This window comes from Callospermophilus lateralis, chromosome 3 (assembly GCF_048772815.1).
Source record: "Callospermophilus lateralis isolate mCalLat2 chromosome 3, mCalLat2.hap1, whole genome shotgun sequence".
Classification (NCBI taxonomy): domain Eukaryota; kingdom Metazoa; phylum Chordata; class Mammalia; order Rodentia; family Sciuridae; genus Callospermophilus; species Callospermophilus lateralis.
In genome coordinates, this window is record NC_135307.1 from 96,813,727 (window position 1) to 96,834,298 (window position 20,572).

At 33.7% G+C, this 20,572-nt stretch overlaps 1 protein-coding gene across 5 annotated transcripts in view; it reads right to left on the reverse strand.

The window, feature by feature from the left end:
• Positions 1-2,875: 2,875 nt before the first annotated feature.
• Dmxl2 (Dmx like 2) overlaps positions 2,876-20,572 on the reverse strand; it is a 146,974-nt gene continuing 129,277 nt past the window's right edge. For 2 of the 5 annotated variants that reach the window (XM_076850784.2, XM_076850783.2), the window contains exons 30-44: positions 19,789-19,919; positions 19,142-19,227; positions 18,540-18,741; positions 17,186-17,303; positions 13,958-14,020; positions 13,080-13,166; positions 12,877-12,998; positions 11,260-11,398; positions 10,634-10,694; positions 10,378-10,505; positions 9,754-9,831; positions 7,745-7,836; positions 6,993-7,045; positions 5,493-5,710; positions 2,876-4,324 (exon numbers count right to left, since the gene is read on the reverse strand). In XM_076850784.2, the coding sequence (XP_076706899.1) occupies positions 4,115-4,324; positions 5,493-5,710; positions 6,993-7,045; positions 7,745-7,836; positions 9,754-9,831; positions 10,378-10,505; positions 10,634-10,694; positions 11,260-11,398; positions 12,877-12,998; positions 13,080-13,166; positions 13,958-14,020; positions 17,186-17,303; positions 18,540-18,741; positions 19,142-19,227; positions 19,789-19,919 (1,788 nt within the window). In that variant the 3' untranslated portion in view covers positions 2,876-4,114. The remainder of the gene's footprint in view (positions 4,325-5,492; positions 5,711-6,992; positions 7,046-7,744; positions 7,837-9,753; positions 9,832-10,377; positions 10,506-10,633; positions 10,695-11,259; positions 11,399-12,876; positions 12,999-13,079; positions 13,167-13,957; positions 14,021-17,185; positions 17,304-18,539; positions 18,742-19,141; positions 19,228-19,788; positions 19,920-20,572) is intronic. The other 3 variants (XM_076850786.2, XM_076850785.2, XM_076850787.2) reach the window with 2 other exon arrangements.

The following is a 20,572-nucleotide window of genomic DNA, read 5'->3' on the forward strand; positions in this document are numbered from 1 at the left end:
CCTTGCTGGATACAATATTATTGATTTTTTCCCCTTCAGAACTGTGCCACTTTCCTGGCTTGTAAGATTTCCCCTGAGAAGTTAGCTATCATGTAAATTTACATAGGCATCCCTATATATTGCCTTTTCTCTATCAGCCTTGAGAATTCTCTCTTTATTTTCATCTTTGAAAGCTTGATTTTAAGATGTCTTGGGGTAGATTTGATTGAGTTCAATTTGATTGGTCTTTTAACTGTCTTCCACCAGGAATATTTGTATCTTTCTCTAGGGAAGTTTTCTGTTATTTTTTTGAATAAGCTTTCTTATTTTTACGCCTTTGGCATTCTCTTATTGCTCCTTGAATACTGTCTCAAAGTCACTGTAAGCTTTCTTCATTCCTCTTCATTCTTCTTTTTCTCCCACAATAGTGAATTTTCAAATAGTCTGTTTTCAAGCCAATGCTTTCTTCTGTTTGATCTGTCATGCTCCCTTTCATTTTCATGGAGTATCTTTTCCAACTCAATCATGTATATTTTTAATTGCTTCCATCTCTTTGCTATATTTCTTTGTTAGATCACAACATTTCTCTTTTATTCAAGTTCAAGTTTACTTAAAGCAGGTATTTTAAATTCGTTGAGAGATCTGCCATACTGATTACTAGCTGGTAAGTTTCTAACATCTTGTGTTTTGAATATTAAATGAGATCATGGTTTTCTAAAAGCTCCTGATGCTTGTTGGTATGCACCATCATCTGGGCATCGAAGGATTAGGCCTTTATTCCAGTCTTCCTAATACGGCTTTTTAAAAAATATATTTATTTTATTTATTTATTTTTATGTAGTGTTGAGGCTAAAACCCAGGGCCTCGCACCTGCTAGGCAAGCACTCTACCGCTGAGCCACAACCCCAGCCCCCTAATATGGCTTTATTTGTGCCTCTTTCCAGAAATTCTGAGCAGGATGATCATCTTCTCTGAGCCTATGTACACTGCTGCTATTTCATGTTGAGTGGTGCCCAGGTCCAAATGTGCCAGGTGTCTGTTGGTGTGTTGTAACTCTTTTAGTAATAGAGGGTAAACCAAGCTCAAGTCTGTCCCAAATACACTGTTGGTGTCTGTATAGTTCAGGAAGAACCAGGGAGGTACTTAGAAGGAGTAGTCTGTCCTTATAAGCCTCTCTAGGGATGGAGAAAGAACAGATGCTTTGTGCCGTTATCAGCCTAGTCAGACACTCAGAATTCTACCCAGATCTTGGCAGAGACACTGTGGACAGTCCAGCCCTAGGCTCCTATGTCACCTCTGTGGCCATCAAATGCCACCAAGCTGTGTCACAATGAGCTCACAGTCTGCCAGATGCTACCATGAATAAGGAACAATAAGGATTATCATTCATTGTTGGTAAGAATATCAAATGTTACAACCACTTTTGAAGATAGTTTCACAGTTTTTATATAGCTAAAGATAGTTTTATGTAGAAGCAGACCTAGAAATCTCACTCAATTTTAACTCTAGTAGGTAAATACCTATGTCACAAAAACCTGCATATGAAATACACAACAGGTTTAATCTTATTGCCCCCAAAGGGAAGCAATCAAGATAACCTTCAATAGATAAATGAAAAGTAAACTGTGGAATTTTTACATGGAATATTATTCAGCGATTAAAAAACAAAATGAGCTATCAAAACCCAAAGATATATGAAGGAACCTCAATGTTTATTACTAAACAAAAGAGGCCAGACTGAAAAGGCTATAAAGCATATGAATCCAACCATATGGCATTATGAAAAAGGCAAAATTATCAAAACAGTAAATAGATCAGTGGTTGCCAGGGACTGGGAGGTAGAGAGGAGGGATGAACACGTATGGTACAGGGAATTTCTGAGTGATCAAACTATTCTGTATGATACTGTAATGGTGAATATATATTATGTATTTTTTAAAACCCATAAAACCTTACAACATAGAGTGAAACTTAATATAAACCATGAACTTTAGTTAATAATAATACATTAATACTGGTTCATTACTTATAATAAATATATCTCCCTAATGCAATAATAAGGGGAATTGTGGGGAGGCGAGTAAATGGCTGTGTATATGGCTCAATACTGTTGTAAATCTAAAACTGATTTAAAAAACAAAGTCTATTAATTGAAAAAATACAAATTACTATGAAAATGTCAGATTATTAAAAAGTAATAACTCAAACAAGGCAGCAACTACCACAATGAAAAGTTTGAATTTCAGTTGCAAAACTGTTACTTTTCCAACTCTTAATAAATCAGCTAGCACTAGTTTAAAATACACAATAGAATGCAACATATATGGGTTACAGTACTGAACTGTGGTAAGTTTATGTACTTTTGTAATTTTTGTCAAATTTATATTCTATCTATTCAGACATATTCTTCCTTTTCTCGTGAACACTACATAGAGTACTATCCCCACATGAGCTCCTTTACCAGTGTTAGCAGCAAAAGCAGCATTTCACTCAACAACTTTAAATCTGTCTGAAGAAAGTACAGTGAAGTTAGTTTTCACCCAACTAAATCTCCACATTGAGTGTCTTCTTTTTTGTTTAATATAAGTTGTATATGGACTCAATGCCTTTATTTGTTTTTATGGTGCTAGGATTGAACCCAGTGCCTCACACTTGTGAGGCAAGTACTCTATCACTGAGCTACAACTTCAGCCCTGAGTGTGTTCTTTATCTGGCCCACCAATGTATCTCATTTTGCTAGAATGTCTTCTAGTACATAAAGGTACACAGTAAGTATTTGGGTAAACTGCCTAGTGGCTTAAAAATTCCCTAAACATTTTGTTAAACTACAAATATCAACTGTTAAAACAGTATCAAAGAATGCCACACTAGTTTATTTAAATAAGCCAAATTAAGATAAAATTCTAACAAATAACATTTATTTTTCTTTTACATATGTATTTCACAGCCTGAACATCACATTGCCTTCAGAGAAAGGTGCTTTTATACCATTATATTTTACTATTTACCACAAAGGTATTAAACATCCTCATTAACATGATGAGACAATTGGCTGGTAAACAATTAAACACACATAGACATTGGTTTCAGTATCTCAAGAACATATTTTTGGTCATAACCAAGGAAATACATCAAAATATGACAACACTGGCTAATAATTTACAAGCAAATAATATTGAACTCTGCATAGTTTATACAATAGGCTGTGGCAATAAATAATATCACCAATTTCATCAACTATTAACTGGCCACAAAAAGCCTAACATTCATTTTAATTGATATGAAATGCTCTATTGTTGTAGTTTCAACATAGTCTTAAATGTTGTGGATGTTTAACCTTGAATACATGAAAAGAAAAGAAAAAGTACTAACCTGGACCAAGAAGGTATGGTATGGTTAACTACAAATATGTCATGTTCACATATTACATTCCTAACATGAAGGCAAATATTTAAATAGAAAAACTAGCAGTCCAAAAAATGTGAATGTGCAAATTGTGAAGAAAACATTGCATTTAAATTTGCACTCATTTGCAAGTTACAGTACTATCTCAGTATAAACACTAACAGGAAAAATATTCAGCAGGAAAGAATGGAAATGCCTCTCACTGCAGAGAACTAGTCACTGCACACTGCTCCAGCTAAGAAGTTTTCTGGTGGTCTAGAGCTTCCAAAACCTCATGACTATCCTTCATTCAACAAAGAAGGCAACTGCAGGCATGCTTCGATCAGTGGTAAGAACAGGAAGAAAAACCTGAATCAGCAACATTTTCTTCCTTAATTTGGTATAAAGGTCCTTCTCATAATTTCAACTTGCTAATTAGCTAATAACCTCCAATGTTTTCTGAATCAGGTTTGCTAAATGCTGTAAAGAATAGCTACCCTTCATACAATACAAGGTTTGTTTGTTTTAAGTATGTCAGCAATATAACAAGGTACATGCACATTCATCCTACCAACCTGGATAGGCAATACTCAGCATAACAATCAGCATGGATCAGATTCAAATTCTACAGAGATTCTCTGTATTGTTTCCAATGTGTTTAACAACTGCTTGGAAAACAGAACTGCCTAATAACTATTGCATTATGTTTTTAATTGAAGTATATATAAAAATAAAGCCCCAATCTTTAAGTTTACAGAATGTCAAGAATTCTGTTAGGGATGTTAAAAGCATTGGGCAAAACCCTGGTTTTCAGTGTGCCATCTGCACCACAGGAGAAGATCCGATTGCCCTGGATGATATCAATCTGCATGACTCCAGCTCCAATGTTTCTGAATATGGACTGCTTAGCATGTTCATTTTTAAATGAATGAATTAGGCCATGACCTGTCAATCTCCAAACCTAGTTTAAAACAAGAACAAAGTGACAACAATTTTAAGTCATTAAAAAGAGAGAGACCAAAAGCAAAAACATGGCTCTTACTTCTGCTCCTTGACCCAACTTTCCCATCTATTGCTCCTGTCCTAACAGAAGATTCATTTACTGTACTTATACTTCCCTTCTTTCAAATTTCTCTCTTTACATCCTATGGTAGTTTCATATTAACCATATATATCCAATCTCTAATTCAATAAAATATTTAAACTAATTAAATATATTTTAATGGTAACTAGGCCTATTAGCACAATGTATAAGTGTGGTTACTATCTCACTTGTCTAGAAACTTTGCCTCAGTCATATAAGAGTCAAGTACAGAGGGTAGAGGTGGGGGAGAAAGTTCTGAGTAGCCAAGCAAATGTCACACACACAATCTATACAGTATGGGGGTTGGGGAATAGCTCAGGAAGACAGCATTCTCCTAGCATGCCTGAGGACTTGAGGCCCTCAAAAAGACCAAACCAAAACAGAAAAACTTCACGTACTTTACTCAAAATAGGGTTGGGGTTTTTTTGTTTGTGTTTTTTTTTAAATTTATTTTTTAGTTTTAGGTGGACACAATATCTTTATTTTATTTCTATGTGGTGCTGAGGAGCGAACCCAGTGCCTCATGCATGCCAGGTGAGTACTCTGTCACTGAGCCCAGCCCTAGCCCTTGTTTGTGTTTTTGGTGGTGCTAGAGATTGAACCTAGGGCCTTGCACAAACTAGGCAAGTGCTCTACCACTAAGCCATATCCTTAGCCTTCAAAACAGAATTCTTTAAAGCTTTGTATTTATTTTTTGAGATGCTGAGGATCAAACCCAGGGTCTTATGCATCCTACACCTACATCAAATGCATCCTACACATTTCTACCACTGCACCTCCTGTCTCTCCAGCCCATCTTTAAAGCTTTTTAGTGACCTGAGAATCTAATCATTTTGATCATCTCATCTTCCAGATCAGAGAGTTCAGAAAGAGCCACACAGAAGCACAGGGTAGGGTGGGGTAACAAGACACTCGACATCTCCACAAAGCTTTACTTCATGCCCTCATACCAAAGAGTATAGTGGTTTGGTTTCCTTTCTGCAATCAGTCTTGACAGCAAGTAAAGATAATATGTAGTAAATTCCAACTTCTTGTATTGACTCACCTTTATGTTACCTTCTGCTGAACCTGTAGTAAAATATTCCTCACAGGGATCCAGAGCTAGAGCCTTAATAGCTGAGTCATGTGCCTGGAATGTGTGAATTAGTTGTCTCTGTCTGATATCAAAAATGCAGACATATCCTTTCCTACCTCCAGAGATTAAGAGTTGCTGTTTTGGTGCATATTGAAGTACTGTGGCACCGTGATCATGGCACGTGAAACCTGAAGAAGAAAACCAAAACACTTTCCCAAAACAACTTTTATCTTGGGGATTCCGATAATGCTTCAATTCATATTTAAAAATACAGAGATTATGGATGCATTTTTCATTCTAAAGTACACTTATTTAAGTCATTTGATTTTTGAAATTATGACTAAAGAATAAAGGAAAATGCTAAGCAATGTTAGAAAAAAATATTCACTCATAATCTTAACATGAAATACATATACAGAAAAAGGAAGTTTAAATCTTAAGCTCTAAGTTATGCTGCCTCATAAAGATGTATAACAAGTAGGTACAACTATAATGCACCAATTAAAAATGGAGAATAAAAAATGTACAAACAGCATGCATAGAAGTATCACACTTGACCCCATTGATATGTATAACTAATACTAAACCTGGCCTAGTGCTATCTCATCATACAACCTCATCAAAGTTCTCAGGTAAGTAAAACTCAACTTTACTTGTGTTAACATTTTCAATTACAAGTTAAGGAGTAATTCTTCTAATATGGTTCAGATAAATGTCCCCCAGGACCATGTGCTAAAGGCTTGGTCAGAAGTCTTGGCACATACTATCTAAAAAGGAATAATATTTAAATGGTGGTAATTCATAGTTCTAGCTCTTATCATAAGTTAACTTTATGGTTGGGTTTAATTCTTTAAAATATTATCTCCTTTTGAGTAAGCTCAATGAATATTTTGCAAATAATTTCTTAAATAGTCTTGTTAGTAGCACTGTGTTAATAAGCTTTTCAAGCTGTGACCAGAATACCAAACAAAAACAACTTAAGAGGAGGAAAGGTTTATTTTAGGCTCATAGCCAGAGGTTTAGTCCATGCTCAGCTGGCTCCACTATTCTGGGCCTGAGATGAGGCAGTCCATCATGGTGAAAGACATGGTGGAGGAAAGCAGCTATGCTCATGACAGCCAGAAAGCAGAAAAAAGAAGGAACCAGGGATAGGTATAGTCCAAAGCCACACCTTCATTGACTTACTTCCTCCAGCCATGCCCATTTGCCTACAGTTACTGAAGGATATTTTTAGATCCAAACCATAATAGCATCCATTCTCTATACCACATTTTCTCAATAGAATAGAATACAAAGAGTATTCTGAGCTAATTATAATTCTATAGTCACATGAATTTACCTCAGTGAGGCAATTTTTCTGTTTATAGTAATTTGTTCTAAATATTTCTCCATTTTCAACCTATTAATTAAAACCAAGAAAACATGCCTTCATCTTCATAAATGTATTAAAAACCATAGATCTGAACTTACCATGAATGAGGCTGTTTCCAGGTGATATTAATGTATCCCAGAGGCATACATTTCTTTTAATGAAACAATAAAAATACATCATAAACAATTGTGCGAAGTCATCATTCAGAACAAATTTTGTCTTCAAGTCAAATTTACTGAATCTTCTTTGTTCTCTTGTTTATAGAGCAGAGATTTTCAACTAAGATGGGGGCAGTGTAAGTGACTGGGTAAATCTCTCTTTTAAGAGTTTATCCTTTTTCAAATTAGTATACAGCCTGTCTTACTAGGTCCTATATGTCATTGCATTCCCCAACCTCATATTTTTTCCAATTACCACTCCAGGGAAATTATGATATGATTTCCTGAGTAGAAGTGATGCTTCTATACCCCTGAGGGAAACCACAGCTGAAAAAGGAGAGATGTTATAGGCATATGTTGCCAACGAAAATAGTGAAGTAAAGAAAATGTTGAAAATTATAGCTACAGAATGTCAAATGCTTGCTAGTTCTGAGGAACCTAAGAGAATTAATCAGCATTTTTTTAAGAATGAATAACTTTAAAGATTATACATGCTTATTGCTAGACTACATGGGAAATTGGTTTTGTTTTTCTCTTTTTGATAAGGAAAACCACTCTGAGAAAAGACTTACGTAACATAGTTCTTTTGTTACAAGTGGAAATCCTACTAGACAGAAATCCATATTTTCTAGCAACAATGGCTTTCTGTCCAAAATTTTCTTATTTCTTGTTTTGCATTTCTGTTAGCCTACCTGTTATCATTGGACTGTCCAGATGTGGCAACTAGACTTGAAGAGGTAATAAATGCAAAGTCACTTGTGGCTTTACTGTGGCACTGCCAACTCTGCAAAACAAAGTGAAAATAGTGTTATCTAAAAATCCAATAACACCTGGTATGGTACAAACACAGTTCTGCTGATAACATATTATATGCCTGAATAAGAACAGTGTTTAAAAACAGTCTTGAACAAAGAGATGATAGTAAGAGGATTAATGGACATTTGCATATTATTTGGCTACTTACTATGTAATCTTTTAAAACTGGAAAGAGTAAAAACATGGAATTAAAGGGTTTTTTTTAGATTATGTAAGAAAAGAAAAGGGCATCAAAGTATATAAACTAGCTGGGCATAGTGGCATGTGCTTGTAGTCATAGCTACTTGGTAGGCTGAGGCAAGAGGATCACTTGAGCCTAGGAGTTCAAGGCCAGCCTGGGCAACATATCGAGACCCATCTCAAAAAAACAAAAGAAATACATGTACTTTCCCAAACCATTCAATTATATTAAAAGCCTAATCAATCAATTTTAATGTTAATGACCACAAATATATTTAATAAACTTTAATGATATAAATCATAAAAAAAATAATAATTAAACTTAAAGGAAAACTCTTACATGACTATCTAGTGGTAGATAGCAGTGTGAAAGGCTTAAGTTAACATTGTAACCTAAACACAAACATCAACCTTTCTTGTTACCTTCATGTTCCCTACCCATGACCCCAGGTGAAGAGCCTTTTTTTTTTTTTTCTTTCTTTTTTTTTTTTTTTAAGAGAGAGAGAGAGAGAGAGAATTTTAATATTTATTTTTTAGTTATCGGCGGATACAACATCTTTGTATGTGGTGCTGAGGATCGAACCCGGGCTGCACGCATGCCAGGCGAGCACGCTACCGCTTGAGCCACATCCCCAGCCCATGAAGAGCCTTTTCTAAAGATAAAGGCATTGTCAAACGTAGTCTGCAAACAGTCTGCCCCAAAAGGCCTTCCTGGCATGCTGAAGGCCCTGGGCAGTTTATGATTCCCCAGTACTGCATTTGAAAAAAAAAAAAAAAAAAAAAGGCCAAATGACTCTTAAGTAGCTTATGTATGTTCCAACAGTGTAGGAAACCACCTACTAGGTATGACTTTCTTGTTGGATCAGATGAGGACAGAAATTTCAAGGTCCATCCTTCCCATGAGAAAGATATTAGAGTATTTTAAAACAGACATTTTTCTGCTTGGAATAATCATAATCGTCTGGACTGAAGGCAAAATCATAAATTCAAGATTATTTCCATTTGTATAAAGATATTATGGTACAGTCTATAATGTACGAGAAATATCATGTCTCATATATAACTAAGAATGTGTGTATTCTCTAGAAAAGAAAATTTGAAAGTATTTGGATAATTTAGTTCACCCAGAAGGTTCAAGACTTTTTCAACCTCTATATATGAGATCTAGAAGTTCCAGGCAAGACAGCATCATCTTCTACCCCTCCTGTGCCATACCTCCCCAGGTGAAAGGTAAGCTTATCTTCATCACCAAGTATTTTAACATGATTTGGATTAAGGAATGAAGTAGCCTATTGTGATTATTTTATATACTCTGGTAAGCAAAATTCTAGAGGAAATGAAAAAATATGTTTAGAACTTGAGTCTTAATTATAAATATTATGAAATGCTACCACTAAAAATCTAGTTTTCAAAAATGGATAAAACTAAATAAAAATGTATTCTAAATTGAATCATAGGGCAAGTCCCTGAAATTTTCCAAATAAGGTTACCCTTCAAGGAAAAAAGCAAGGGTTTTTGTTTGTTTTTTGCTTTTAAGGTCATTTTAGTATAAACTAGGGTACAGCTAGGTGGCCAATGCTAGGCTGTGACAGCTGGGTGTTACTATCCCCTTCCTAAAAGAACCACCAATGAAATTCAGGGACTGAACAGACACTTTGTAAACAATGTGTTCTCAGTATACTCTTGGAACCTAAGTGATACTTACCATGTAAGGTTTAGGATTTGATGCAGTTTGGTTAACTTGCCAGATACTCAGAAAACCCTCTCCATCTGCAACACCACACTGTAAGAAAGATGAAAACATTAAACATAGTTTCTTAGAATTCCTGTCAAAGGTAAAATCATTTACGTAAAGGAGATTCACTGAGACCTTACTTAACAAACATCCCGCACTAGCTCTGCCTGTTGTTATTCCCAAGAAAGTCTAAGTACCAAAGATTCTGTCATCTTTTAAGAGCTTTTTCATATCCATTTCATTGTTTTCCTCTAAGCCTCTACAATGAAACTTATTTAAAAATTAGATGTCTCTCAAGTATTTGAATGTTATGCTGGCAGACACTATCAAAACACTCCACAGCAGCAGGGTTTTCTTCTCTCACAAAGCTTTTATATCTTTGAATGCATAATTTATTAATCCACACTATATTTTGTGGATTTATGCTTCTATTGGAGAAAACAGGATAAACAGAACCCAAAACAAACTGCCTGCCCTGCTCTGCTTAAATCCAGGGTCACTGAAATTTTTTTAGATATTATTTCATTTATCATTTACTCCTTAATCTCCACAATTATTTTTTAATTAATTTAGCAGTTACTCCCAAGAACTAACCTTGTTGCCTTGGGAGTTAAAATAGAGTCTAGTAACCCTTGCATTGCCAGCTTGACGGAAGCAGACAAGTTGCTGAGGTCGTGTCCATTCAAACATTCGTACACTGCCATCCTGAGCACCTGTAAGATCTGAAACAAGAGGAAAAGTGGAACATTAGTAATTGAAAAGTCAGACTTCCAATATTTTCTGTCATATACATCAACCTCAAAATGACAGAGAACACTTAAAATTCTTAGATCGTAAATAAAATACTTACAGTATTGATGGACAGGGTGTGAGGTCATTCTCTTAACATTGTGTAGATTCCTTTTCATAAGCTTTAAAAGAAGACAATACATTTACTTAATGTAACGAGAAGAGAAGAGGAAGGAAATGCTTTGGAGCAACACTGATTCTGGTAACATGCTCTTACAACTTTACTGAGATAAACCCTGTATAGATTTGCTGGTATTAAATAGCTTCATCTAGTGATAAAGGGAACTGGCTTCTAAGTGTTTTCTGAAGACAATCAGGGGTATCTCCAGATTCTTCAGAGTAGAACATGAACATGGGATCCCTTCAACTACAGTGACCAACAAGAATGTTACTGATGCACATTCAAACACAAGTAGACACAAATTCCTCTTTGACTTTACTATTTTGCCTGGTCTGTTCAATTATAAAATAATATTAGAGGATAATAATGGCACTTGCCACTAGGGTTGTGAGAAAAAGCATGCATTTGACACCGAGAAACTCATAATAAATGATAGCTACTATTATCATGGTGTACCTACTGTTCACTGCACCTGATCTTTAGGATCATACTTATATCAAAATGATGTCAACTTATTTTTCAGGGAGTCCATATGCAAAAACCATACCAAAGAGTAAAAAACATACCACACTAGCTCCAGTGCTGGTCTGTCCACTGCCCAGCCAGGGCAGAGATGAAGGTGGATGCACCTGACTCGCTGGAAGGGATATTGTACTGGATTGATAAAGGGTTGTGGTGGAACCACGATAATCAATATCATCTGAACTGTGGAAAATATTCACATGTTACTGTGGAAGTTTAATTTCCTCTTAACATAAATTCCAATTACAGACCCAAAACATTATTCAAAAAAATAAATAAACATTCATGAGAAAAACAGATACAAGTCTCTCTCTCTTTTTTTTTTGGTACCAGGGATTGAACTTGGGGGCATTCAACCACTAAGCCACATCCTCAGCCCTATTTTGTATTTTATTAGAGACAGGGTCTTAGTGCCTTGCTTTTGCTGAGGCTGGCTTTGAACTTGCCATCCTTCTGCCTCAGCCTCCTGAGCTGCTGGGATTACAGGTGTGTACTACCACACCCAACACAAATACAAGTCTTAATTTAGTACTGGTTAACTTGTTCCCTTTAAGCAAAATGTAAATTTAGACTAATGTGTTCAAGGGCTACTTTACTGTTGCATAAATTTAAAAAATTGTTGTACAAACATTTTAATACAGATTTTCTTTTATTTTAAGAGAGGGTCTTGCTCAGTTGCCCAGGCTGGCTTCAGCTTCATACTTGTGGTACTCTTGCCACAAACTCATGAATAGCTAGTGCTATAGGAATACAGATTTTCTTTTGGTCATACATAGAAAAAAAGATTAAATGCATTCTTCCAATACAGATATCCCAGGAATCAGATTAATTACGTTTTTTTTGTTTTTGTTTTTGTGGTGCTGGGAATTAAACCCAGGGCCTCATGCATGCTAGCACTCTATCACTGAGCTATATCTCCAGAGTCCCAAAATTTAAAAAAAAAAAATTCACCTTTAAAGATTTCTTCAAGTAATAATTTATCATTACATTATAATGTGAAAGTAATATTTATAATTCAGTATATCAAATTATATAGTTATATCTACTCTTTTGTGTGATTTAAGTCTGGTATTATTACACACTAACAAAAGAGAGAATTCAATAAAACAAGGCACCATTCCCAAGCATAAAATTTTTGAGTATAGAGAAAAGCAAGAGAGAGGGTAAACATGGAGAAGAAATTCCAAAATAGTATTATAAAACACTCTTAGTGCAGTGTCCACAGTCTTAATGAAAAGTAAATTCATCTACATCTTTATTTGTAGAGAAGATATATCTATCAAGTGACAAGAAGAAACACTTCAAAATTACTTATTAAATGTGTTTCATCAATCAGTTTAATTAATATTTTGCGCAAGATATTTTTTGCTTTAATTATCCTGATCAGCTAAATTTACAGAATATCATATAATTCCTGGCATTTCTTTGGGATTAAATATCAAAGTGGCAATTGTTAGCATTAGACTTTGACATCAGAGATTATGCTGACTCAAGCACTATGAATAGTGGAAGAAGTATGAGTAAATTTATTCAATGTAGGTAAAGCTTTTTATTGGCAGCTAACCAATTATGTAGTCTCTTACAGAGACTACATACCTATCTCAAGTTAATGATGTTGTGGATATTTCTTGAAGAAAACCACAACTGACTATGAGACACACCTTTTAGATTCTCTGTCATATTCTTCTCCAATCCAAATATATGATTGACAGGCCAATAGAGAAGTAACATCAAGTTCTTGAACATCATGTGTTGAAGCTAAAACAATTTCGTTATAGTTTGCCTGTAAAGCAAAGGCAGAGTCAATAATTTAAGCAATTTCACTAAAAAGAAGTATATTTTCTATAATAAATACAGTTTTTACCTTATTAACAGCAAATGCCATGATCATGTCAGATTCCTTATGAATGATCTTTGCCTTTCCTCCAGGATAGCCCAGGTCAGCTTCAACCTATGAAACACTGCTGAGATTAGTTGCTGCAGCACAACTCTATATAGAAATATGCACATCCACCAAATTTAAAAGCTGGATAAGAAGAAAATGTAGCAGCAGCAAGAAATATAGTAAGGGTAACTTTAATGTGTTGAGAATTAGTTTTGGAAAATTTGCTTGAATACTCTGATGCCCTGTGATCACCCCAATTATAAAGATTTCCATTGCAATTGTAAGATAGTGGTTACTTGTCACAAAAGATGACTAATCTATTTTCATTAGTAATTTAAAACAGTAATATAGCTCTTCCAAAATGCACAAATGTTACATAATAAGAAAGTATACGTTGAGAGGCATAGAGTTCAGGAAAATTTCATAACCAAGGAGCGACATAAAAGAGAAGCATTTCAAAGGTGATCAATTTGGGAAAGTTGGAAAGGATATTTTACAAAGGAATGAATGAAACCAATAATGACAAGAAAGTTTAGTAGCTTAGGGTCAGAGGTAATAGAAAGGAAAGAAGAGGTAGAATCAAGAAGGAAAAATAAAATAGACATGCTTTAGAACAGACTGGGAAGAAATGACAAAGTGGAGATGAAGCAGGGAGCAAGAAAGAGAAGAACCAATAGCCACATACAGCAAGCTAAGACACAGTGAAGCATCTCCTACCCTATGCCTCTGAGGTGGAACAGGAGCAACGAGTTCTCTGATTAGTTAACCAGCTGGACAGCCATGGTTAGCATTAGAGATGAGGGGTTAGCTCTTTAAATTTTAAAGAATGAGCTAAATAGAAGAGCAGGGAATACTACCTTGATGTGGCAATCTTCTGCTATGCAGTTTTGTTTGACCTGCTCCACATGTTCTTCTACAGACTAAGTAACACCACACCGTCACAAACACAAATACATGCATGAAATGAAATTATAAAAGAGAATGAAAAATTTCAAGCTGAAATGGCCACTCCATCACTTAAAGATGACAAAAATGAATTTGAAGAATCAAGAAAAAAATAATAACATGTCATCAGATAAACATAACACAAAGCAAAAAGGGCAAAATTAAAATTGGTGTGACTATTACACACAAAAACAAAAGCTATTTCAAAACAAAATAATAGCTATTTGTATACCAGTATGGAACTTAAAAGCTCTTACACTACAATATCTGAAAATAAAGTCCACTTTTAAGAGCAGATGCATTCTATACTTCATAGATTCCCATTCTTTAGGGGTTGACTTAAAATATAAATCAAAATATTTATTTCTAAATAGATTCAAAGTACTGGTAATTATTTCACTCTTACTCACATGAGTAATCACATTTTTCTCCTAATCCCATGATTATTGTCCCTCATTAGTAAATGTTTAATAGGTGAGGCATAGGGAAAAATATATCATAAGAATAACTTATTCCTGGTTGATGACAGGTCATAGAGAATAGCTACCTTCAGAACTAATATTCCTGCTATGCTGGAAACCTCAAACGGTATGATCAGAGCAGTAAACTCTTCCTCATACCTCTTGATGTGACTACTTTCCTTTCAGCATAAAAGGCCATGCAAATTCTGACTGTGCCATGAAGACTCCCCTAGGGCTGCAGTAGCTGACAAAGAAGTGCCCAAGAAATACAGGACAGAGTGTCAATATGGGCTAACTCAGTGAAAGCCAAATTGCTGAAGAATCTATTGCCTTAATTAGCTGAGTTTGCCACATTTATCAATTTCACAAAAACTAAATTTGTGGAATATTTTTAATATTCAATGAGTAAATATATCTTCCTATGAATACATCTAAAATTTAAGTATTTCCTTGGTATATACCTAAATTTAAGTATTTTAAAAATTACTTTTTAAAAATTAGTCAACACCAATATTTTCAGGGTCAGTCTGTCAATTTTATTAATCAATTCATTATTAAAATTGATTATCAAAAACCCAACATTTATAAAGATAAAACACTGCTATTAGATAGGTAATTTTAATTTTTCATATTTCTGAGCTTAGTGACCAGTTTTTGCCTCAATAACATTAAATATTTTTCATAATTTTTTCTTTTTCAGCAGATCTGTTTAATATTCATGAATCCTACATGGTTATTTAAATTTAGATTAATTAAAATTAAGTAAAATTAGAAATCCAATTCTTCAGTCACACTAGCCACACACCCAAGGGCTCATGTGACTAGTGACTATTACACTGGACTATCTAGAGAGAGAGATTTCTATCATCACAGTGCTACTGGACAGGACTGGACAAGAAAGTGATTTCATTCAATGTTTTCAAATCCAAAGGGGTATAGGATGAAAAGCCTTTCACCCAACTCCCAGCCATGTGTTTACCTTCCCTAAAGCCAACCAATGATTATTCATCATTTTAAGAAATGTTCAATTTCTCTCTGTCCTCTCTACTGTCCAAGGGAACCCTCTGCTGGAGGAAAAATAGCAGAGACTACAGCTGCCAATCCCAAGTCATAACAAAGAAGAAACTACAGGAGAGAGGAGAGTTAAGGAAGAGCCAGCTATAAGGGTTCAGGAAGATTAGACACAGTTGCTTCAGACACAGCTGCTTCCCACAGCACTTTAGGCTCTGGCAGTCCAACCAAATCCAGTTGCTATGGACCTTATCAATAGTTAAATATATTTTTGGTAAATCGTTAAGTTTAATAATTTAAAGAACCAAACACTCAGAAAACTGGTGCTTAAATAGAATGGCTTTCTATGAATAATCAGAGTCCTAACTGAGCAAATATCTTTTATTTTAAATCTGTTTCTTAGATTCCTATCTTATTTTATGAGACTTGTTCAGCATCACTATAGGAAATGTTATAGCCAGTGGCTTAGATAAAAGAGGCAAATAATGTGGCTCTGTGACTTCCCTAACAAATCCTATGTTGGTAATTTCAATATTATCAGGATCTTTTGTTTGTTGTTTAGAAAATTTATAATATGCAGGAATCAAAAGTCTCTAATAGCCCATTCCCCCTACTTCCTCATTTAATTTTTAAATTAATGGTATGTCCTGCTGCTCTAGGTATGGGGAAAAACTAAAAAGGAGTTCTACCATTGCCCTTGGGAAACTGAATCCTCTAGACTGTCCTTCTCAGGTTTTACTTTACCAAGTGAAATATAATTCATTTTTCTCTTCTCATAGATTGTTTGCCAAACTTTTAATTATATCTGATAACTACTCTAAACACTTTCTGAACTGACCAATTCCTCACTGACTGGCCAAGTTGATTGAAAGGTTTATATAAAAGATCTTTGATAAGGAAGAGATCATTTGCCAGTCATCTAAATTCCTGATTCTTCTTGAATCTTGCAAGGCATTATGTTACTAATTATATTAGCTTTAAAATCACCATGCAATGCCAAACTTCTGCCTTGCTCTGTAGAAGCAATAATTATTCATCTTGTATTTGGTATTCCTGTAATTTAATCTCTCCCAAAATTACCCTGAATTTGCTGCTTCAAAATCTGTTCATTTCCAAATACTTAATAAATGCTTTTAAAGGGCTCTGTTTTATCTTTTATTAAATGATATTTCGAGAATCTTATTTAAATATTAAATTCCCAAAACCATCCACCACAAAGTTGTTACATAAAAAAAGTCTAAAAGCAAATATACTAAAGGGAGTACCAACATTCACTTGAGTATATGTGATTTATCAAGGGACTTATGTTCTTTCATTGCTAAGAAATGAAAATGACAGAATTTGATCTTAAAAGAAGTTCACTGGGGCTGGGGTTGTGGCTCAGTGGTAGAGCGGTTGCCTTGTGAGGCACTAGGTTCGATTCTCAGCACCACATACAAATAAATGAATAAATAAAGGTCTGTCAACAATTAAAAAATATATTTAAAAAAAGAAGTTCACTGTTTGCTGTAGTTTAGTAATTTTAGCTATTATCCATAATGTATGAAAGACACTATAATAGTTTGAACCAAAAATAAATTTTCAAAAATAAATCAAGTACTGAATTAGGAATACTAAAGAAAAATTAAACAGAAAAATTATAATAGAAAATATATTTCTTAAAAATACCTCACTCTGTTTTCTTTTCTTAGTGAAAATATATCTAATAAATGTCTCTTGAAGGACTTCTTGTTTAACAAGGAAATGCCAAAGTCGCTTGACTGGAAGTGCAGAAGAATCTCGGGACCTATTAAAAATAATTAACATACCACAATATTTTAGACTATAGGAAAAGGGTTTCATGTATGCAGATACTTGTTTTGAAAACTCTAAAATCTATTGCAGAGACAGCATTGAACCCAACAAAATTTTATGATTATTTTACTTTTATTTTTTAGTTCACCTAAAAAGAATTCCTTTATCCTATAATTATCTAACTACATCAAATGAACTGGTTGAGCGAAGTATCAAATGAATTTCTTATTACTCTCTTTTAAAATTACACTTTAGGTTGGTCCTGTTAGTTAAAGCAAGACCAATGAACATAAAGTGACAGATTACATTTCTAATGGCCTAAGGTTAAACAGCCTTGCCCTTTCAAGCTTATGAGCAATACTCCTAATCATGGCCAGCTGCTTCAAAAAGAGCATGCTTCTATGTTTAACCTGATTTCAACATTCCACATTGTATATGTGTGGAACATCATATGATACCCCATTAATATGTCCAAATTGATTGAAAGGTTCATGTAAAAAATCTTTGAAAGAGATCATTTGCCAGTAACCTAAATTCCTCATTCTTCTTGAATCATGTATGACAATACATTACTAATTCTATTAGCTTTAAAATCACCATGCAATGCCAAACTTCGGCCTTGCTCCGTAAAAGTAATTGCTATTTTCATCTCGTATTTGGTATTATGGAGCAAGGCTGTAGTTTATGCTCTCACGAAATTATCTGAATTTGTTGCTTATAAATCTGTTCATTTCTAAATGCCTTTAAAGGGCTTTGTTATATTTTCAATTAAATGATAATTTGAGAATCAGAGTACAGTTTTTGTATAATTCTTATATTTTTAATGCACTAGCTAAAATTTAATTTTAAAAAAGCCATGCTTTTTATGAAAAGGGCCTGAGATGGGCACATAAAAAATCAAAACATCAACAAAAACTCTTACTGTGTCAATTACCCACATAAGTTCAGAAGCATTTTTGCATATGTAGATTATTATCAAAATAAAATTTCTCTAATAGTTCTGAAAATAATAGAACAGAAATATAGAATAAAGATACTTTCCTGAATATAAAAGAAATATGTCTTTTGAATAATATGTAATTCTGGGAAAAAATAATTTTTTACCCAGATTTCTGCTTAAAACAAGACTGCAGATTCAAAGTCATGAATGTTTAGTTTTAACTTTTCTGGAAGTCATATTTTGTCAATATGAGCTAAACTGTCATCAGCAGTGTAAAAGCTTTCTTACTTGAATGGAGTATTTTCAGGTTCCAGCATTGCTTTATTTCGAAGAATAGCTGGTCCAGCTCCGACTGAAAGATCAGTTGGATATGTGTTGATATAGTTAGGGGGGGGACCTTCAAATTGATCCATTTTCTCTTGCAGGATCTGTTCCCAGTTCTCCAAGTTTTTAATTACAGCAATACCCAAGGGTGATGTTACAGGCAGCTCTAAATAGATGATAGAATATGTCATTTCATTTTGGAAAAATATATTGATCATCATTCACATAGAGTCAAGACAGTTGAAAATACTGATGATTTTGAAAATGTTTATCTAATGCAATTTAGAGTTTCAATATTTTCAACAAAACAGAAGGCTAGCTCTCTAAAATGAGCTAAGAAAATATCTAGCTTTCCTGGTCAAGTTTCTTGTTCTTTAAATCTTCTATGTATACACAGTAACTCTTGTTATCATAGGTTGGAGGCTAAAATAAATAAGACTTTATAAAATCTCCAATGCAGTATTTGTTAAGTACCAAATGGCCTTTTATATAGATTTTTTTTAAAAAAGAAGCTTGATGGTAATAAATTACATTTAATAATATGAATTCTCAAATTCCAAACTCACCAGAGAATTCTAGTCCGGCAATAGGAAAGAAATTCTTGACATTGTGAAGTACTAGCTTGACCATTGTCAAATGCAGAAGAGCCCAGCTATTTAAGGGAGAAAAAAAAATTCTCATAAATTGAAAAATAAAACCATGGGAGAAGCAATAGTAATGTTCCCTACCAAATGTTTAGCAAAATCTCCAAACCCCACCCCCCAAAAACTAATACTGAATTTTACTATGTAAAAAATGATATCTTTGTAAAAAAAAAAAAAAATGGTATCTTTGTAGTCTGAAGAATAAATACACGCAATAATATATCAAAATTGCCTTATCTGAAAATTACCTAGTAGAAAATATTTATCACATGGTCATATAAAATCTAGTTACATATTAATAAATTACCTAGTAAGTTCTAACAGCACATCAATAAATTACATGTTTTTCCTCACTAAAACTGTGTTTATAATCTTTACAAAAGGTTTTCTTTGAGACTGGATATGAAGAAAACACTCTGTAGAAAAATTTACCTCAAAGGTACAAAATTTCTAACTTGAAAATGTAAGTCAATTCTTAACATAACTCATGGTAAAAATGTCATTCAAAATGAATAATGCCAGGATTGCCTACAAAAGATAAAAAGGAAAAACAAAAAGGCCTCATTTACCTATAGGAATTTGGATCTTGGTGCTCCTGTATTTGTGTGTCTGAGAAAAAGGCATCATCATCTTCTTCATCACTATGAACACTTTCATCAGAATCATATATTACACCACTATCAGATAAAGGAAGAAATGGCTGCGATAAAAGTAAAATTATTTTTAAATATGTAATTAGATATAATTTATATACTATATAAATATACTTTTAAGCCTTAAATATATATTCTTAAAACATAATTTTAAGAATTCTTATTTAATATTGAACATGTTAAATTGTGTCGATCTCAGTTAAAATATTCTTTTGCTGATTCTAGACTTAAGAATAGTCAAGATAACCAGGTAAAACTCTCAGATTAATAAAATAATTAAGTAGCTATATATAACATTTTTAAAGACCAATAATTTTATTTTTACAGATTATCAATAAAATGAAGGAAATTATAAACCTTTCCATACCTACATAACAGACTAAGAAGCATAAAAACTATGATTTTTAACAAGTTAGTTATAGTTTTTTTTTTAACTTTGTATGTGCTGCTATAGGCTGAACTCTTGTGCATAATGCATGCGCTTTCCTACTGACCCACATTCTGAGCCTCAATTTGTAGAGGATTTAAATAACTAAAATAAAAATTCCTATGGAAAGATATAATTTGTTAGTAAATATTAACATAAAAGATATAATTTGTTAGTAAATATTAAAGTAGTAATTAAGAAGTACAGTATAGATTTTGATGAAAAGATATAGTCCAAAATAGTGTAAGAATTTAATCCATGATAAAGACAATA